The 19,909-nt window shown below is 44.3% G+C and overlaps 1 protein-coding gene across 3 annotated transcripts in view; it reads right to left on the reverse strand.

Annotated features, from left to right (window-relative positions):
* Positions 1-19,909, reverse strand: part of PARVB (parvin beta) — a 93,358-nt gene that overhangs the window by 60,744 nt on the left and 12,705 nt on the right. Inside the window, exon 1 of one of the 3 annotated variants that reach the window (XM_082256875.1) lies at positions 12,257-12,271. The exons of 1 other annotated variant lie outside the window; for it this stretch is intronic. In XM_082256875.1, coding sequence (XP_082113001.1) covers position 12,257 — 1 coding nt within the window. In that variant the 5' untranslated portion in view covers positions 12,258-12,271. Of the gene's footprint in view, positions 1-855; positions 1,235-12,256; positions 12,272-19,909 lie in introns of those variants that run through there. One more of the 3 variants, XM_082256874.1, reaches the window with a different exon arrangement.

Genomic DNA, 19,909 nt, shown 5'->3' on the forward strand with positions numbered 1-19,909 from the left:
ATGGACAGGTCCAGAATCTCAGCACATGGATGATGGGAACCCCTCATAATGGGTACAGCAGATAAAAAGATCCAGAAACTCAGCACAGGGATGGTAGGAACCTTTCATAATGGGTACAGCAGATCTGCAGATTTGGGAACTCAGCACAAGGATGGTGACAACTTCTCAGAATGGGCACAGCAAGTGTGCAGATACAGGAACTCAGCACAGACCTCACCAATAAAGTCCACAAGAGATATCAGAAACTGTCAGGAGTTTAATTCTCCAGTATCTACCAAACACTGAAATAGAAGTTTAGGTTGACAGGCCCTTCTATATTCCTGCAGCACACATACAAATGCTAGGGCCAATTATTGAAATTATTTTTAATCAAGTATGTTTTTGGGTCAAAGAAAGAAACCAAAGCACCCCAAGGAAGCCCACACACAGGAAGAACATGCAAACTCCATGTAAAGAGCATCCCTGGTGGCATCTGAAGTCAGAACTGAGAGCTGCAAGGCTATTCCATAGTCACGGCTTTGCTTGTGATACTTCTTCCACAATGGTCACATGACCATAAAATGTTTTTTAGTTTTAGGTAGAGTAAGACATAGTTAGAATTCTTACTTTTTTTTTTGCCAATTTTGTACAGAGAGCGTGGTGGTGGTGGGGGGGGGTCCCAAGTGCCCTTCTTGAATGACTGGACAAATGGAAGGTTCAATCTCTCAAACCGGGACTCAGACAGCAAAATAATGTTTTAAAACTCTGACTGTCCCTTTTCCAACGACCTCCCCCCCCCCCCCCAAAAAAAAAAATAAAAAAAAAAAAAAAGACACCCCTGAGATTAGCTCCCCCGATACAATCACACAATCAGACCTGTCTTATTCTCAGCGGCACCGATCGCTTCTTTCTTGCGTTTTCCGCACAGGAACCCAGACATGGTGGTCTCAGCTTGAGGGGGGTCAGCCGACAGTGAAAGGGCGTAGGACAAGAAGCGACAGAGACGCCAACGGTCCAGGTTATTTCTGACAGGGTGACGATCGGATGACACAGGGGCTGAGCACAGTGGAAGGGTTTGGACAGCTGGAAGTCTTGTCCAGTAAAAACAGGAGCCGAATCCAGCACAGGAGAATGTAACGACCGTTTCTAAAGAGGAATTTGGGACAAAAGGGAGACAATCGGCGATGAAAGCGTCTGCTCTCGTCTCGCTAGTGAGTATGAAACATCTGCCTGGTCTGTGAAGACTAGAGCTGCACCCGCAGCAGTGCCAGGAACGGTGCCAACCCTTCAGCGGGCTCATTAGTGTAATGCAGGAGATGCTGCACTGGCCGCAGTGTATTTGTGTGGTTATATACATGCATAATTTATTTGTATAGAAATAGGTCACCTTTAATCTCTAGTCTGCACTGCGTAAATACATTAAAATACCAACTGATAAAAAGGACTAAGCATCACTCAAAATTTAAAGTGCACCTAATAATAAACTTCTCTTTTACTCTTTTGGTCTGTTAAAGACTCCGTTAAAAGTTCTTGTTATATCTGTTTGGTAAATGGAAAAAATACATGTTGATTCTCTCAGAAATCCAGTGCTGTCCTCTGCAGTCCTTTCTAAAGCCCTGCCTATTTCTTCTATGAGCTACAGTGCACCTCTCCCCTATGTTATGGAGGTGTTCCATAGTCCTTACACACTTCCTTTCCTAGATTGACAACACTGCTCCTTTACAGATGCAGTACAGTGAGCGTTGTCACCCTAGGACAGGATGTGTATGAATGGAAGGATCACCAGGTGAAAAAAAACTAAAAAAACTAAAAAAAAAAAAAACTAAAATGATTATTAATCTGGATTTGTATAGTACCAAGAGTTTGCAAATCACGTTAAAACATTACATTTTTGTTCTTGGGTTTATTATGCTTTAAAGCGGAATTCCGGGCCACAGATTCTTTTTTTTTTTTTTTAAATACCTCCCAAACAGTGATCCACCGCCCTTCTTACATCCGCTAATCCGATTTTATACATGTAAATAATAGATTGACAATACTAAAATCTTACTTTATAAAAATTTTTGCAGAGCGCCGCCATCTTTTCCATGGTCACCCGAAGCCGCAGTGTGCACATATACGCCCTGCTTGTAGATGGAGGGGGGCCGATCAATGCAGCGCGAAATCTCGCGCATGCCAAGTACAAAGGAAAGTACTGGCAATAGGCTGGCGCCATCCGCACTGTGCTCCGCCTCTCATCGCGTGATTTTCTGTTTGGAAATAACGCGATGAGAGGAGCGGCCGGCCGCCTACGTCACTGCCCATTGTCTCCTGGGAGTGATCAGTAAGAGCTCCCAGGACGCATTGCAGGACAGGAAGTGACGGCGCGGGCCGCGGCCGCACAGGGAGGAAGTGGAAGGAAAGGTGAGCATATTTTCTGCTGAAACAAAGTAAAAAAAAAAAAAAAATTCGGGAATATCCAATTCTTTTTCAGGGTACAATAAGGAAGCGGATGCCACAAAATCTAAGAACGATTTTGCGGCTGGAACTCCGCTTTAACAAACTCAAATGCAACAAAACTTTTGAAGTCTTGTGTGGCAAGGCCAATTTAGGTTCTACAAGGAAAAAAAAGGGTATTTTCTCCCCCTAAAAACCTTGTTTATGTATAGAAACCAAGTAGGAATGTAAGTGAAGGCCGCCATATTTATTCAATGCATGTAAAAGTCGATAGATATACACACACACACTATATATAAAGTAAGTTTAGTTCTTTGCTTCCCCCACTCAGCTGCAGTTTTTTTTTTCTTTTTTGTGGTCAGGTCTTGCACAACTAGAAACAGGTAATTTTTTACAAAATATACGGACCGCTTTTTTTTTTTTCAAGATGATTTAACAGTATTTCTGTCCTAGGAAAGCTGGTGGTCTAATCATTTTTTTTCTCCAGCCCCGTAACATGGACGGCGCTCCTAGGTCATCACATACAATGCAGGAGGAGTGGAGGTCTCTGATCCTCCATTGTATGTGATGATGAGGAGGACCGGTCAGAGATTAGGGAGGAGAAGAGCGGCTGGGGGGGAAGCACTCAGAACAACTGAACGGATAGAGAGGAAGACTGCAGGTCGCTGGATTAGGTGGACGGTGGAGGTGCAGTAGACATTGCATATCTAGATTTTAGTAAGGCTTTTGACACTGTCCCACATAGAAGACTTATCAATAAACTGCAGTCATTGAGCATGGACTCCCATATTGTTGAGTGGATTAGGCAGTGGCTGAGTGACAGACAACAGAGGGTTGTAGTCAATGGAGAACATTCAGAACAAGGTCATGTTACCAGTGGGGTACCTCAGGGATCTGTACTGGGACCAATTTTGTTTAATATCTTCATAAGAGATATTGCAAAAGGCCTTGATGGTAAGGTTTGTCTTTTTGCTGATGACACAAAGATATGTAACAGGGTTGATGTTCCTGGAGGGAAACGCCAAATGGAAAAGGATTTAGGAAAACTAGAAGAATGGTCAGAACTCTGGCAACTGAAATTTAATGTGGATAAGTGCAAGATAATGCACCTGGGGCGTAAAAACCCAAGGGCAGAATATAGAATATTTGACACAGTCCTGACCTCAGTATCTGAGGAAAGGGATTTAGGAGTAATTATTTCAGAAGACTTAAAGGTGGGAAGACAATGGAATAGAGCAGCACGAAATGCCAGCAGAATGCTTGGATGTATAGGGAGAGGTATAAGCAGTAGAAAGAGAGAAGTGCTTATGCCGCTGTACAGAACACTGGTGAGACCTCACTTGGAGTATTGTGCGCAGTACTGGAGGCCATATCTCCAGAGGGATATAGATACTCTAGAGAGAGTTCAGAGAAGAGCTACTAAACTAGTACATGGATTGCAGGAAAAAACTTACCAGGAAAGGTTAAAGGACCTTAACATGTATAGCTTGGAAGAAAGAAGAGACAGAGGGGATATGATAGAAACTTTTAAATACATAAAGGGAATCAACTCGGTAAAGGAGGAGAGCATATTTAAAAGAAGAAATACTACCACAAGAGGACACCGTTTTAAACTAGAGGGGCAAAGGTTTAAAAGTAATATGAGGAAGTATTACTTTACTGAGAGAGTAGTGGATGCATGGAATAACCTTCCTGCAGAAGTGGTAGCTGCAAATACAGTGAAGGAGTTTAAGCATGCATGGGATAGGCATAAGGCTATCCTTCATATAAGATAGGGCCAGGGACTATTCATAGGATTCAGATATATTGGGCAGACTAGATGGGACAAATGGTTCTTATCTGCCGACACATTCTATGTTTCTATGTTTCTATGATTAAAGCAAGGATTACATTGTTCTTCTGATTGGAGGTAGGGGACACATTTATTCTTTTTAGCACTTTAAAAGAGAAGTATAGGCAAAGCTTTTTCTGGCTATACTTCTCCTATGGATCGTTTAAGCCAACAGTGGGCTAAAACCCACCGATGTCATTCAGATGGTCCTGGGAAATCTTTGCTGGAGCCCCTAGGAGAGAACACAGTGGGGTTTATTTACTAAAACTGGAGTGTAAAATCAGGCTCACTGCTGTATAGAAACCAATCAGCTTCTAACCTGAGCTTGTTCAATTAAAGGAGTTGTAATGTCAGAAGGTTTTTTTTATCTTCATGCATTCTATGTATGAAGATAACAAGCCTACTATGTGTAGCAGCCTCCCCTGCACCCCCCAATACTTACCTGAGCCCCATCTCTATCCAGAGATGTCCACGAGTCCCTCGACTCTCTCTCCTGATTAGCTGAGACACAGCAGCGGCACCATTGGCTTCAGCTGCTGTCAAAGTCAGTTAGCCAATCAGGAAAGAGAGGGGGCGGGGCAGAACAGCAGCTCTGTATCTGAATAGATACACGGAGCTGCAGCTTGGTTTGGGTGCCCTCATAGCAAGCTACTTACTGTGGGGGCACTCAACAGGTGGGAGGGGCCAGGAGAGACGTAGAGGGACCCAAGAAGAGGAGGATCGGGAATGCCCTGTGTAAAACCAAATGCACAGAGGAGGCAAGTATAACAGGTTATTTACAAAAATAAATCGTAATAATAATAATAATAATAATAATAATAATAATAATAATAGACTTTACAATTATTTTAAGCTTTGGCAATAAAATTGGGTAGCCGATTGGTTTCTTTGCAGAAGTGAGGCTGATTTTGCACTCTCCAGTCAGTCCAGAGAACCCAACCTTTTGCAGGCAGCACCTTTGCTATAAGGCAGCTGCTCAGGCAGAGGGAGGATATACAGCGCCTTGAAAAAGTATTCATACCCCTTGAAATTTTCCACATTTTGTCATCTTACAACCAAAAGCATAAAATTCCTTTTATTGGGATTTTATGTGATAGACCAACACAAAGTGGCACATAATTTTGAAGTGGAAGGAAAATTAAAAATGGTTATCAAAATGTTTTACAAACAAATATCTGAAAAGTGTGGCATGCATTTGTATTTAAATTACAGCGGCAAGTCTTTTTTTGGGGATGTCTCTACCAGCTTTGCACATCGAGAGTGACATTTTTGCCCATTCTTCTTTGCAAAATAGCTCAAGCTCCGATAGATTGGTTGGACAGCATCTGTGAACAGCAATTTTCAAGTCTTGCCACAGATTCTCAATTGGATTTAGGTCTGGACTTTAACCGGTTGCCGACCGCCGCACGACTATATACTGCGGCGGTCAGCCCCGGCCAGGCAGAGTGACGTATCGGTACGTCACTCGCCTGTCACTGACTTGCGAGCCTATCGCGGGCGGGCGCGCGCCCGCCGAGGCGCGCGCCCGCCGCGGCTCGTTCACAGGCAAGTCAGTGCGTGTGACCGGCGGACTCGATGTCCGCCAGTCACACTGCGATCGCTCCTGTGAAGGGAGAAAGACAGAGCAGCTTGTGTAAACAAGCTGCCTATCAGTTCTCCCTGTGTAAAAGTGGAGATCTGACCGTTCTACTATGTAGAACGGTTGATCTTTGCTTTTACACCAATAGGAATGTCCCTACACAGTTAGAATCACGCCCCTAGGACACACTTAACCCCTCCCTGTCCAATAAAGTTAACCCCTTCCCTGCCAGTGTCATTTTTGCAGTAACAGTGCATATGTATAGCACTGATTACTGCAGTAATGTCACTGGTAACCCCAAAAGTGTCAAAAATGTCAGTCAAGGGTCCGATCTGTCCGCCGCAATGTCGCAGTACCGAAAAAAAAAATCGCAGATCGCCGCCATTACGCGTTAAAAAAAAAAAAAAAAAAAAAAGACAAAAATCTTTCCCTTTGTTAGTAAACGCGATAACTTTTGCGCAAACCAATCAAAATACGCTTTTTGCGATTTTTTTTACCAAACGTATGTAGCATAGAACAAATTGGCCGAAAAATGTTAAAAAATTTTGATTTTTACTTTTTTTTTGGGGGAATTTCATATAAAAAAAATGTGAAAAATATTGTTATTTTTGCAAAATTTACGCTCTTTTTTTGTTTATAGCGCGTGATCAAAAAATCGCACAGGTGATCAAATACCACCAAAAGAAAGCTCTGTTTGTGGGAAAAAAAGGGCGTCAAATTCGTTTAGGTACAGCGTCGCACGACCGCGCAATTGTCCGTTAAAGTCACGCAGTAAAAAAGCGCAAAAAAACCCCTGGTCCTTTAGCAGCCAAATCCTCCGGGGCTTAAATGGTTAAATGGGCCAGTCGAACACATGAATATGCTTTAATCAAAACCATTCTATTGTAGCTCTGGCTGTATGTTTAGGGTTATACTGCTGGAAGATGAACCTCTGCCCCAGTCTCAAGCCTTTTGCAGACTAACAGGTTTTCTTCTAAGATTGCCCTGTATTTGGCTCCATCCATCTTCCCATCAACTCTGACCAGCTTCCCTGTCCCTGCTGAAGAAAAGCTTCCCCACAACATGATGCTCTCACCACCATGTTTCACGGTGGGCATGGTGTGTTCAGGGTGATGTGCAGTGTTAGTTTTCTGATACACATAGTGTTTTGCTTTTAGGCCAAAAAAGTTCAATTTCGGTCTCACCTGATCAGAGCACCTTCTTCCACGTTTGTTGTGCCACCCACATGGCTTCTTACAAACTGCAAACTTGACTTCTTATGGCTTTCTTTCAAACACTCTTCTATAAAAGGTCAGATTTGTGGAGTGCATGACTAATAGTTGTCCTGTGGACAGATTCTCCCACCTGAGCTGTGGATCTCTGCAGCTCCCCAGAGAAGGGAACTTTATCCTTTGTTTCATCTCTCTTCCGCTGATCTCTTACCACCACCTTGCAGCCACTTCCTTACTGCATGCATGGCATCTCCTACTTGATAATGACAACAGCGGACCATGCCTTCATACTGTGTGTTGAAGCCATCTGTAGTCTCCAGCTGAAGGTCAAGTAACATTGTGGTAGCACAGGAGCACAACTAGGTGACAGGGAGTTGCCACCCTATGACAGAAAGTGCCTGAACTATGACCTTCATGGATCACCAAGGATTATGTTAAAGCAATTTAAAAAATTAAAAAAAAAAAAAAAAAAAAAAAGAAGAAGATTTAGGTTTACAAACATGTTATACGTACCTGCTCTGTGCAATGGTTTTACAGAGAAGCTCCCATTCACCTTTTCTGGGGTCCCCCGCCTGCATGCTTCCATAGCAAGTCCTCTGCTATGGAGGCACTCATATGGGCTCTATCCTGAGCCTTGCTCTGTGTCTCCATTGACACACACAGCACGGTTTGCCCCCCCTCGCTCTCTGCCTACTGGCTGTGATTGACAGCAGCAGGAGGTAATGGCTCCCACTGCTGCCTCTGTTTGCAGAGAGGAGGGAGAGAGCCATTACTCCTAAGCACAGTGCTGGATTGAAATGGGGCTCGGATAAGTAATGGGGGGGAGGGGGGGAGCGACACACAGTTTTTACCCTAATGCATAGAATTCATCCAGAAAAAAAAATAACACAAGGAAGAGGCATTCTGCCTTTAGATTTAAATATTAAAAATGACATTTGAAGTGGCATTAACAAGTTGAAGGTTTTATAAGATTTAAAACTAAAACCCTCCCGTTCTTTACAACCAAGAAAGTTGCTGTCTTAGCCTCTGTCTGGTCTGCAGTTGCCATGGTTCTGCACATGTGGTCAGTTATGACACCAGCTACTTGATGGCTTGGCAGTTCAGTTGAAAGCACAAGCAACTGTAACAGTTATTCACGGCAGGCAATTGTTTTAGGAAACAGTTTGATGGGTTTAATTCCGCTTCTTTAATACTTTTCAGTTGAGTCTGTGTGCAGTAACTAAAGATCATAAAATGAGACATGAAACCGAATGTCTCCATCAGTTGACAATGATTAACCACAAAGCGAGTCCACACCCAGATACAGTGCATGACACAATGTGACTCAATGGTGACAAGCATAGGATACCAAGAGCTCAATAGGAAAGGAAGAAGTGCACTTTATAACCAGCAGGTGGCGCTCGTGTGAAAATCAGGAAAGGAGAGGATTCTTTAAAAGCCAAGACCCGCCGGTCTAACCTTGAATTCTGCATATAAACAGATACACAATGCCAGGAAGGTGACGGTCACATTGGTTGCCAGTAATAATAAGCTGCAGGAAAAAAAGGAATCTGCACGCTGCTAACTATATAGCAAAGATTTTCAGGAGCCCTGCTTCACCGAATTCCCCCCGATACCAAAAAATCCTGAATATATAGCATGGTCCTGATTGGGTCAGAGGTTTGTGCTGCAAACTATACTATAAAATCCCTTCTTAGCATATTCACTGAATTAATAGCATATTCAGTACACTGAATATTACAGCCCAGCAACAGATTGGCCACAAAGCTCAGCTTTTATTAAAATACTAAACTTGGTGATGCTGCCATGAGGATCCTGGTTTATGGGGTGACAACTGTCTACCAGTTGTGCTTCTGTGTTGTCACCCTGATACATGCACATTAACCACTTAAGCCCCGGAGGATTTGGCTGCTAAAGGACCAGGGGTTTTTTGCGATTTTTTACTGCACGACTTTAACGGACAATTGCGCGGTCGTGCGACGCTGTACCTAAACGAATTTGACGTCCTTTTTTTCCCACAAACAGAGCTTTCTTTTGGTGGTATTTGATCACCTGTGCGATTTTTTGATCACGCGCTATAAACAAAAAAAGAGCGTAAATTTTGCAAAAATAACAATATTTTTCACATTTTTTTATATGAAATTCCCCCAAAAAAAAAGTAAAAATCAAAATTTTTTAACATTTTTTCGGCCAATTTGTTTTATGCTACCTATGTTTGGTAAAAAAAATCGCAAAAAGCGTATTTTGATTGGTTTGCGCAAAAGTTATCGCGTTTACTAACAAAGGGAAAGATTTTTGTCATTTTTGGTGTTTTTTTTTTAACGCGTAATGGCGGCGATCTGCGATTTTTTTTTTCGGTACTGCGACATTGCGGCGGACAGATCGGACCCTTGACTGACATTTTTGACACTTTTGGGGGTACCAGTGACATTACTGCAGTAATCAGTGCTATACATATGCACTGTTACTGCAAAAATGACACTGGCAGGGAAGGGGTTAACTTTATTGGACAGGGAGGGGTTAAGTGTGTCCTAGGGGCGTGCTTTCTACTGTGCAGGGACATTCCTATTGGTGTAAAAGCAAAGATCAACCGTTCTACATAGTAGAACGGTCAGATCTTCACTTTTACACAGGGAGAACTGACAGGCAGCTTGTTTACACAAGCTGCTCTGTCTTTCTCCCTTCACAGGAGCGATCGCAGTGTGACTGGCGGACATCGAGTCCGCCGGTCACACGCACTGACTTGCCTGTGAACGAGCCGCGGCGGGCGCGCGCCTCGGCGGGCGCGCGCCCGCCCGCGATAGGCTCGCAAGTCAGTGACAGGCGAGTGACGTACCGATACGTCACTCTGCCTGGCCGGGGCTGACCGCCGCAGTATATAGTCGTGCGGCGGTCGGCAACCGGTTAAAGGGGAGCGCCTTCAGAAAAAATTAAAAAAGTCAGCAGATAAATACTGTAGCTGCTGACTTATTATACAAAAAGCACAAAAAGTCCCACAGGGATAGGCCAGCCCTATGCCCTACAAATCTCTGTGGACTTTTTGCGCTTTTAGTATTGTATAATTTTGGGATGTGGCAATTGTGCCGCCATCAGCCTTGGCACCCACCTACTTGCAATTGCTGACTTTTAATATAAGGACACTTACCTGTCCAGGGATCATGCAATGTCCTCAGGCGCCAGCATCTGTAGTACTGGAAACAAGAAGTGAAGCCTTGTGGCTTTACAATCTGTTTCCTAGTGCGCATGCGCAAATTGCCCTGTGAGTGGTCCTGTAGGGGGAAGGAGGAGTGGGGGGGGGGCAGCTTCTGTCTCAGATCGCAGCGGCATTCTGAGCTGGAAGTGGGAGCGGGCATCTGTCAAAACCAGGTACCTCCTCCGCCCAAAAGTGCCAAATGTAGCAGTGGGTGGGGTATGGATGCAAACAAGTGGAACTTCCCCTTTTTGGTGGAGCTCCGCTTTAAAGTTGAAAGTACAGGCAAACCACTTAAAACAGATGAAATGCACATTTGAGAATGCGGAATAAGCCGCTCACTGGTGGCTGAAACAGCTGCAGGAGTCAGCAGATAACTGCCGCTGTCATTTGCCAGTGTTGGTCGCCTGCGCAAATGTAGCATTAATGATTACACTGCTGTGTCCTTTTTATCTGACGCTTTACGTTAAAGCCTATTTATACCCAAAAACAAAAATGTAATATATTGCAACTCACTAGTCCTTCGTTATGGTGGCTGCATCAGTTATTTATATTATATATATATATATATATATATATATATATATATATATAGCCATTTCGTTTTTCCTTTTAGAAATTAACCATGGGGGGCGGTATGCACTCTCATTCTGGGGCGACATCAGAACCAGGCCCTCAGCGGGGTGGGCGATCGCACCCCTAAACTCAGTAACAAGCCGATGATGGGGTTGTTTACCGATGTGATCAGCTGTGTCTAGTCACAGCCGGTCACATGTAAACAAGGAAGAGCCGTTTATCGGTTCTCTTCGGCTCACTCTGACAGGGTGTGGTGAGGAGAGCCGATCAGCGGCAGCTCCTAGCAGGGGAGATCTGTAAAGGTAATCAGTGCCCATCAGCGACACCAATGAATGTCCATCCGTGATGCCAATCAGTGCCATCAGTGCATCCTCATCAGTGCCGCCTCATTAGTGCCCATCAGTGAAGGATTAAAAAAAAAAAATTACTCTTTTACAAAGTTTACTGAAAGAAGCTAAGAAAAAACGTTTTCATTTTTTTTTTTGGGGGGGGGGGGTCAGTTTTTCAGCAAAAAAATACAAAAACCCAGCAGTGAATACCACAAAAGGAAAGCTCCATTTGTGTGAAAAAAAAAAAAAACAACATAAATAGTTTGAGTAGTGTTACATGACTATGCAATTGTCATTCAAAGTGTGACAGCACTGAAAGCTGAAAATGTGCCTGAGAAGGGAGGGGGGGGGGGGGTAAAAGTGCCCTGTAGGCAAGTGGGGGGGGGGGGGGAAGGGAGTATGATCCCTGCAGTTCAACCAGATTTACAAGAGGTGGAAATGCAGCACACTGGAACCCAGCCACTATATAGAGAGAGGTAAAGATACAGCCTCAGCCTGAACTCCTGACTACGCTCCTCTGACATGTTTCGGCCAGCCCATGGGACGTAATCATATTGAGGACAATGATATGATTAAGTCTCGTAGGCGGGCCGAAATATGTCAGAGGAGCATAGTCAGGAGGAGTTCAGGCTGTATCTATCTTTACCTCTCTCGATAGTGGCTGGGTTCCGATGTGCCGCGTTTCCATCTTCTTACCTGTTTCAGCTAGCCTGGATGCGCCTGTTTGAGCGTCACTACCCCTTTGTGCTTTGGGCTGCAGGGGGAAGTTTTGCAGTGTTTTTTTGTATATGGATTACATTTACATGTTTTCACAGCTTTCCTTATTGTGATTGGACAACAGAGTTAACACCTGAGCAAAAAAAAAAAAAAAAAAAGAACTCCACTGAAAGTCTGTGTGTCAGGGTGACCACACAGGATCAGAATTGGGAGACACTGGCAGATTGTGGTCACCCTATATCAGAAATAAAAGTGTCCGAACACAGATCTAGGGATAACTGTAAACAAAGCTGTAGATTTAGAAAGAATGAGAAGACCTGTAATATGTGTATAGTAAAATATTAATTGGGTTTACATTTACTTTAGAAAAGCATAATATATATATTAATAATAAGAACACACACTTACTCTTTCCATCAAAGTACTATATTCGACAGACCGGCGTGATGGTAAAAAACTAAAAGCAAAAAAATAAACCCAACGCCTTTCCTCAGAATTTATATAAACGGCAGTGACAAAGCACATGTATGAGCCAATCTGCTTCCTGCTGATAGCATAACCAGGAAATATATCACAAAATGTACAAATATATACAGAACATATACACATTATTTCACTTACACTTGTTACAATCCAACTTTACCAACTACAGTCATATGAGGTCTCTAATGATACCACTAGAAACCTGCAAGACACAAGCCACTATACTCCCCTCCCTGGAGGCCACGTCACCAACCTTCCCCTCCATCAGTGTCCCCAACATTTTACACTTCTGGGAATGTGGGATGCCCATGTTCCCCACCGTGGGCCAAGGTTCCTTCCTCTGATCTCTATGCGATGGCATCATGAAGTCATGTAATGATATAGGGGGTCAAAGGATGGGACCACAGCATTGAATGCCTTAGACCAGGGCTTGACAAATTTGCTTGGAATCTAGGAGCTAGGTTTTTTTTTTTTGCACATACTGAATGGCCGGCTTCTGTCGGACCGCCTGCCATACACATGGGCCGAATGGCGGCAAGATTTTATTGAATCGGCTGATGTTGCCCGGCATTCGGCCCGTGTGTACTTGGCTTGATGGTGTGATGGGCAGTGGCTCACTAGGGAAGGAGCAAGGTGAGGGCGATAGGAGATCCAGTATCTCATGCTACCTGAGGCCCCTTTTATATATATATGGGCACTTCCACTAAACGGAACCAGCTTGCTCAGCAGGGATTTCTCCAGTAATCCCAGCTGAGCAGGTGGATGACAGGTCATGTCCACTCCGTCATTCAGAGCGAACACTAACACAATCCCGGTCTCCTCCATGGGTTAGTCGGATGGAAATGGACTGCCTGTCCATTTCCAGCTGATGCCATCTGATTCGATCTGCCAGACGGATGGAAAAAAGGACCACCATCCAACTGTTTTTGGCAGACAGGATCGGATAGCAGCAGTTGTCAGCAGACATCGGTCTCCTCTATGGGAGTGGTGGGAGGGTCTGATCAGGTCCACCTGAAAAACTGACAGGTGGACCTGATCCGACAGTCTGTGTGAAAGGGGCCTTTGGCTGTGTGGCATGACAGGTAGAGAATGAAAAAAAATGGTTTCCATCTTTGTGAGGTTGTAAATGGAACTGAGGCGGTTTCAACCAGCTGCCCCACACTCCCTGTCCACTCACCAGTAAGGACAGGGCGCCAGATCAAGCCCAAAACAACTTCAACCTCTTCTCTTTGAAAAGAGATGGGCGGGCAGTGAGAGCAGGCAGGGGAAACCCTCAGCGCCACCAGTGACTACTTGTTGTAGCTCCGGCCACCATAAGAGGGCGCCAGTTCTCCAATGGAAGAGTTTTGCTCCAGCAGGCCGCAGCCTCAATTAACAGCCGGCATGGCATCTTAGACAACCCAACCTGCAAAAAAACTTATTTGAGAGAGGTGGCAACCCCCCCCCCCCAATTTAACACAGAGCCGGAACTATACAGGAAGCAATGGCTGCATTCTGACAGCCTGGAGCCAGGATATCGCATGGCACTTGCGGATGTGAGGGAGCCGCAGCCCGCATGCGGGAGACTTCCGCATCTCGCGGGAGACTTGGGATGTCTGGCATGGGGAAAGGACACCTGCCACAGTGCAGCCCAGGCGCCAGGCTGCTAATTCTAGTCGCCAATGCGACCTGGCGCCTGGGGCTTTGTCGAGCCCTGCTTTAGACACAGATGGAGGCTTCACACACGAGTATACTACCTCTTCTATTGCAGAGAATGGGCATTTGGATTTGTTAAAGGAGATTAAAAGGGTTTCTTTAACCACTTCTCCTTGTTGGATGTCATATGAGAGTTTAGGTGGTTTAATCTGAATGATGCCGCCGCCCTCTGGTGCTTCTACCAGCTCGCCCGTGCAATTTGCAAACCAGCGGATGAACTGGCCAGCAGCAGCCATGCACCATAGAGCTGACTGAGGGCCAGATGGTCCCCAGTCATCTCTGATCTTTGGAGGCCGAGCGTGACATTATGACGTCACATCCGGCACATATAAACACTGCTCTTTCCTTGGCTGGGAAGCCAAGATTTATTTATTATTTATTTATTTTATTTTTTTTAAATCGAAATCCAGCCTAGGTGGTGAGATCTCGCTGTAATGAGGAACTTGCATGCCTTATTCCTATTACAAGAGATGTTTACATTCCTTGTAATAAAAGTGCACCACAAAAAAAAAAAAAAAAAAAAAAAAAAAAAAGGAGGGAAAGTGTCAAAAAAATAAAAAAATTTGAAGCGTCCCCCTCCCCGCACACAAAAGCGTACATCACGCCTGCATATGTAAACAGCGTTCAAACCCCACATGTGAGGTATCACAACGAACTTTAGAGCGAGAAAAATAATTCTAGCACAAGACCTTCTCTGTAACTCTTAACAGGTAAGCTGTAAAAGCTTTTATAGTGTTGCCTATGGAGAATTTTAACCACTTAAGCCCCGGAGGATTTGGCTGCTAAACGACCAGGGGGTATTTTGCGATTCGGCACTGCGTGACTTTAACGGACAATTGCGCGGTCGTGCGATGCTGTACCTAAAACTAATTTGACGTCCTTTTTTTCCCCCACAAACAGAGCTTTCTTTTGGTGGTATTTGATCACCTGTGCGATTTTTTTGATCACGCGCTATAAACAAAAAAAGAGCGCCAATTTTGCAAAAATAACAATATTTTTCACATTTTTTTTATAGGAAATTCCCCAAAAAAAAAAAAAATGTAAAAATCAAAATGTTTTAACATTTTCGGCCAATTTGTTTTATGCTACCTATGTTTGGTAAAAAAAAAAAAAAAAAAAAAAAAAAAAAAAAAAAAAAAAAAAAAAAAAAAAAAATCGCAAAAAGCGTATTTTTATTGGTTTCCGCAAAAGTTATCGCGTTTACTAACAAAGGGAAAGATTTTTGTCATTTTTGTTGTTTTTTTTAACGCGTAATGGCGGCGATCTGCGATTTTTTTTGCGGTACTGCAACATTGCGGCGGACAGATCGGACCCTTGACTGACATTTTTGACACTTTTGGGGTTACCAGTGACATTTCTACAGTAATCAGTGCTATACATATGCACTGTTACTGTAAAAATACACTGGTAGTGAAGGGGTTAACTTTATTTGAGAGGGAGGGGCTGTGTGTGTCCCTAGGGGCGTGATTCTTACTGTGATTGTAGAACCGTGTGATCAGTGTTTTTACAACGAGGAGAATGACAGGCGGCTTGTTTACACAAGCCGCCTGACTTTCTCCCTCTACCCCGCCGATCGCCGAGTCGGGGTCCGTGACCACGCGGGCGCGCGCTCGCTCCCCAGAGCCTCACAGGCTAGCGACGTAGACCTACGTCGCTCTGCCTGTGAGGGGCTGACTGCCGCAGTAAATATACTGTGAGCAGTCGGCAAGCAGTTAAGTACCGAAGTTTGGCGCCATACCACGAGTGTGCGCAACTTATAAGCTTGACGTGTTAGGTGTCTATTTACGCGGCAGGACATCATCTTGCAAGTATACAAAAAATAAGAAATAAGGCGAACTTTAGTTTGTTTAATAAAAAAGTGCTGCGCAAATATCGTGACAAAAAAAAAAAAAAGTTGTAATGACTACCATTTTATTTCCCTAGGGTCTCTGCAAAAAAAAAAAAAAAAAAACATAATGTTTGGGTGTTCTGATGATGTCTTTTCATGTAGGAGAGGAGTGCCAGAATAGGCCCAGTATGGAAGTGGTTAAAGGCATCTACCACATTTTGTTAAATAAAAATATAAAAAGATTGTGCAATTATATTTTGCAGCCTGCAAACATTGCAATAAAGGATCAGGGTGTCCCAGGTCTGTATGGAAGTACGGACCAACCATTACGGAGATGGAGGAAGTAATGGATGCCAAGTGCAATGACATTGCTGCACTTGTGCTCCATATAGCTCTACAAGACTCTAAATCAATCTCTGATTGGATGGCTCAGCTGGTGGGCGGAGCCATACAGAGCTGCGCCAAAAAAAAAAAAAAAAATACAGCATGCCGCAGAAGAAAAAAAACCCTGCAATTTAGGTAGGGGGGAGGTGGCTTAAGGATGGGCAGCTGCAGAATGTGACCATGTTTTATGTTACACAATACATTTGGGTGTAACAGGAAACATGGTTAGGAAAGGTGGACTTATCCTTTACACCAGGGATATGCAAACTGTGGCCATCCAGCTGTTGCAAAACTACAAGTCCCATCATGCCTTTGCCTCTGGGTGTCATGCTTGTCGCTATCAGAGTCTTGCTATGCCTCGTGGGACATATAGTTCTGCAACATCTGGAGGGCCACAGTTTGCATATCTCTGCTCTACCTTAGAGAAGATTGTGTTTGGCCCAGGGTAACTTCGTATTGCACAGCATTCCTGTAATAAAATAATCCCTATACTTACCTTTTCGATAGTCCACTCCTTGGTATGTCACTTCTTCGCGCCTCTTAGGCCACTGCTAATATTCCCCTGGATAAATATCCGTCTCCCCTGCTGCAAGAAATGGTTCATCCCACTGGCTTGTATGCCCTGTTATGATGCAAGAGCCAGCAGGAGAAACCATAGTTGGGGAGGTGGGCAGAATTCTATACACCGAGGTTTTCAGGAATACTTGCAGCGGGGGGAGGAGGAGCAAATAGGTGGCAGATCAATAGTTGGGTCATTAGAAAGGTAGGTTGAGGTATGCTGCACTATACAATGTACCTCTGTGCTGATAGGGTTACTTTAAGGGCAGTAAAGCATTGAAGGAATCCTGCACCTTTATAGTTCCTAAAGTAATTACTGCGTGTTTATACAGCAACTTCTCCACCCAGTCATTTGTGCTGTATTCCCTCCCAGCCCTCCGGTCTCACATTCCTCACAACATAGTGAAGTGACTCCCTGACAAGCTGTAAATATCCAACACACAGCCTGTCACCATATCACACCAACACATCCACACGGCCCACTATTCTGCTTCCAATAGTAACAGCTGGCACTGACAGGAGAGGACTTCTCCATCCTAAAGGGTTACAGGAGCCTGCATTCACTATATCTGGCATCCTACATTACACAGAACATGAAAATACGATTAGTTTAGTAAATATGAACAGCTTAATACATTTTCTTAGCAGTATAAAGCAATCTTATGACTTCTATCTGTGTCTGGCAGAGCACTGGTTAAAGCTTGTAGGAGGAATTTCATTCTCCTCTGACTGTCCTATGACGCTGTATGGCCCCTGACCCTCTGTCTGGACAGTACTGATTGGCCCTGTGCTGATCACATGCACCCTCCCAAAAGCAAAACTAAACAAACCACACACACACACACACACACACACACACACACACTCTTCTCTAGCAAAACACACCAAACTGAGCATGTGCAGAGTGCCTCCTAGAGCTCGGTTCTATCAGCAGATGGATTGGGGACAGTAAAAGAAGGAGGATCACAGAAGACAGAATGAAATCGCCTTTTTACACAATGTGCAGGATTAACCCCATAGGTTCCATAAAGCATCAGCAAGCATGCTTTACTGCATATACAGACAGACTGATTTTACTGTTGTGGGTTTAGGAACACTTTAAGATAGGTTTCATTATGTGCAAATTATTTACAAAGCCACAAACTCACAACGCAAGTGTAGAAGCTGCTCCACTCATTGAAAACAAACCAGTACCCCTTATATGGCCGATATCTTATACCAAGAATTGTATGTAGGGGTGAATTAGGCGGTGTCAGCTAGAGCGCTCCCTCTAGTGGTCAGGCTACAAGTATGTACTATAAAGCAATAACATGCATGTAAAAATGTAAAAGCCACAACACTGCAATAGTAGCTCAAAATTCTAAAACAAAAAACACACACACAGACTCAGAGCCCATTCACACTAGCACGACTTGTGAGGCGACTTGTGTTGCCCCAGGTCGCTTGACATAACAAAAGCAATGTTAATCAATCAGTGCCGTCTTAATTGGCACTACTGAAGTCGCTCCGACTTCAGAAAAGGGTCCTGTACTACTTTGAGGCGACCTGTGATCCGACTGTCCCATATACTTCAATGGGGGTCGCCTCCTTATCTTAATTGAAGCGACTTGTTATCAGACTTTCCAGGAAGAAGGAAGAGATTAGCCAGGCATTCCCCACAGACAAAGTCGCCTGTCTCTTCAAAGTAGTGCCCAAGTCTCTAAACAAGTCTCCAAGTCACGGGGCGACTTTCTGGTTGTGGTAGTGTGAACCGGCTCTCAAACATATGTCAACTGTCATGAATTAAATGATTAATATTTTCACACATATAGCCATTTACTTTTCCTTTAGAAAAGAAAAAGTCAGCTGAGTGACTAACAGTCACTCACTGGGGCTGTTATCAGGGCACCATTTCCCATTACCCCCAGAAAACTCCTTCAATACTTCCATGGGTACTCACATCTCAGCTGGCTCGCAGTGAAAATGCCCTTTAAAGTGCATGTCCAGGCAAAACTTTTTTCATTTGTTTTTAATAGAGTGGGGAAAAAATTAGAACAACTTAGTTTTTTACTGCTCTCTGGGACTCAATAAGGCCTTGTTCAACGCCCAGGACGCCTTGTTCAATGCCCAGGATGCAGCGTGGCTTAACGATCATATGGCTGCTGCGATTGGCTCTCACTGCAGTCATATAAATCGGGAGCCTGTCCTGCTAGCTCCCGATTAGAAGCCATGACTGAAAGCGGTTACTGACAGCTTGGTCAGTGTGCTGGGAACACACGGTGAACGCGCTCTCAAAAAACAAGGCAGTCGTGGACGCATATGTGCGATGGCCAGGCATTGATGCCCATCCCCATTTTTGCCGCATATATGCGTTACATGGTTGGCAAGAAGTTAAAGTGGACCTGAATTCACAAGTGAAGATTTACTGTGCTATGGGAAACCTCTGGAAATGTGACTTGTTCCTGAGCAGTACCCTACAAAAAAAATGTAATTATTGTTATGGTATGTGCCCAGGGTCTCCCATGCCTACAGCCTCAAAGCTGTACATCTGCAGTGTGAGATCATCTAAGACACTGCTGCCTCCGACTGCTAGTCTTAAGGAGATGTGAATTCATATGGGGGGGCCCTGCCTATTACATGGCTGCCTGCACATATTTATTGCACAAGACAACTTACCTGCCGGTTTGCAGTCTTTAGAATGGGTGTATGCTCAGCTCAGCACACAAATCAATGAACACCAATAATGCACCCGGGGCATGCACTGGAGTTACAACATTCTCCAGCTGGCCAATCAGGATGGCTGGAGACCCAGAAGATGCTGAGAAGAGGAGGTCTGTACTGGCGGGAAAGGTTGCATTATTGGAGTAGAGGTGAGTATTTCTGGAGCCACTTTGCCCCGAATAGGACATCACAGACCACCAGTCGTGGTTGCTCCCTTCTCGCTGACATCACATACAATGCAGGACTATCAGCAATCATTGGTCCTTTATTGTATGTGGTGATGTTGAGGTCTTAGAGTTTAAGCTTTAGGCCCCTTTCACAAATGTCCGTTCCGCCGATGGACCCCGTTTTTCTCAGCAGGGATCGATCCACCGATCCCCGCTAAGCAGGCATATGACAGCTCCGTCTCCGCT

The sequence above is a fragment of the Pelophylax lessonae genome (assembly GCF_965119305.1).
Source record: "Pelophylax lessonae genome assembly, chromosome: 4".
NCBI lineage: Eukaryota > Metazoa > Chordata > Amphibia > Anura > Ranidae > Pelophylax > Pelophylax lessonae.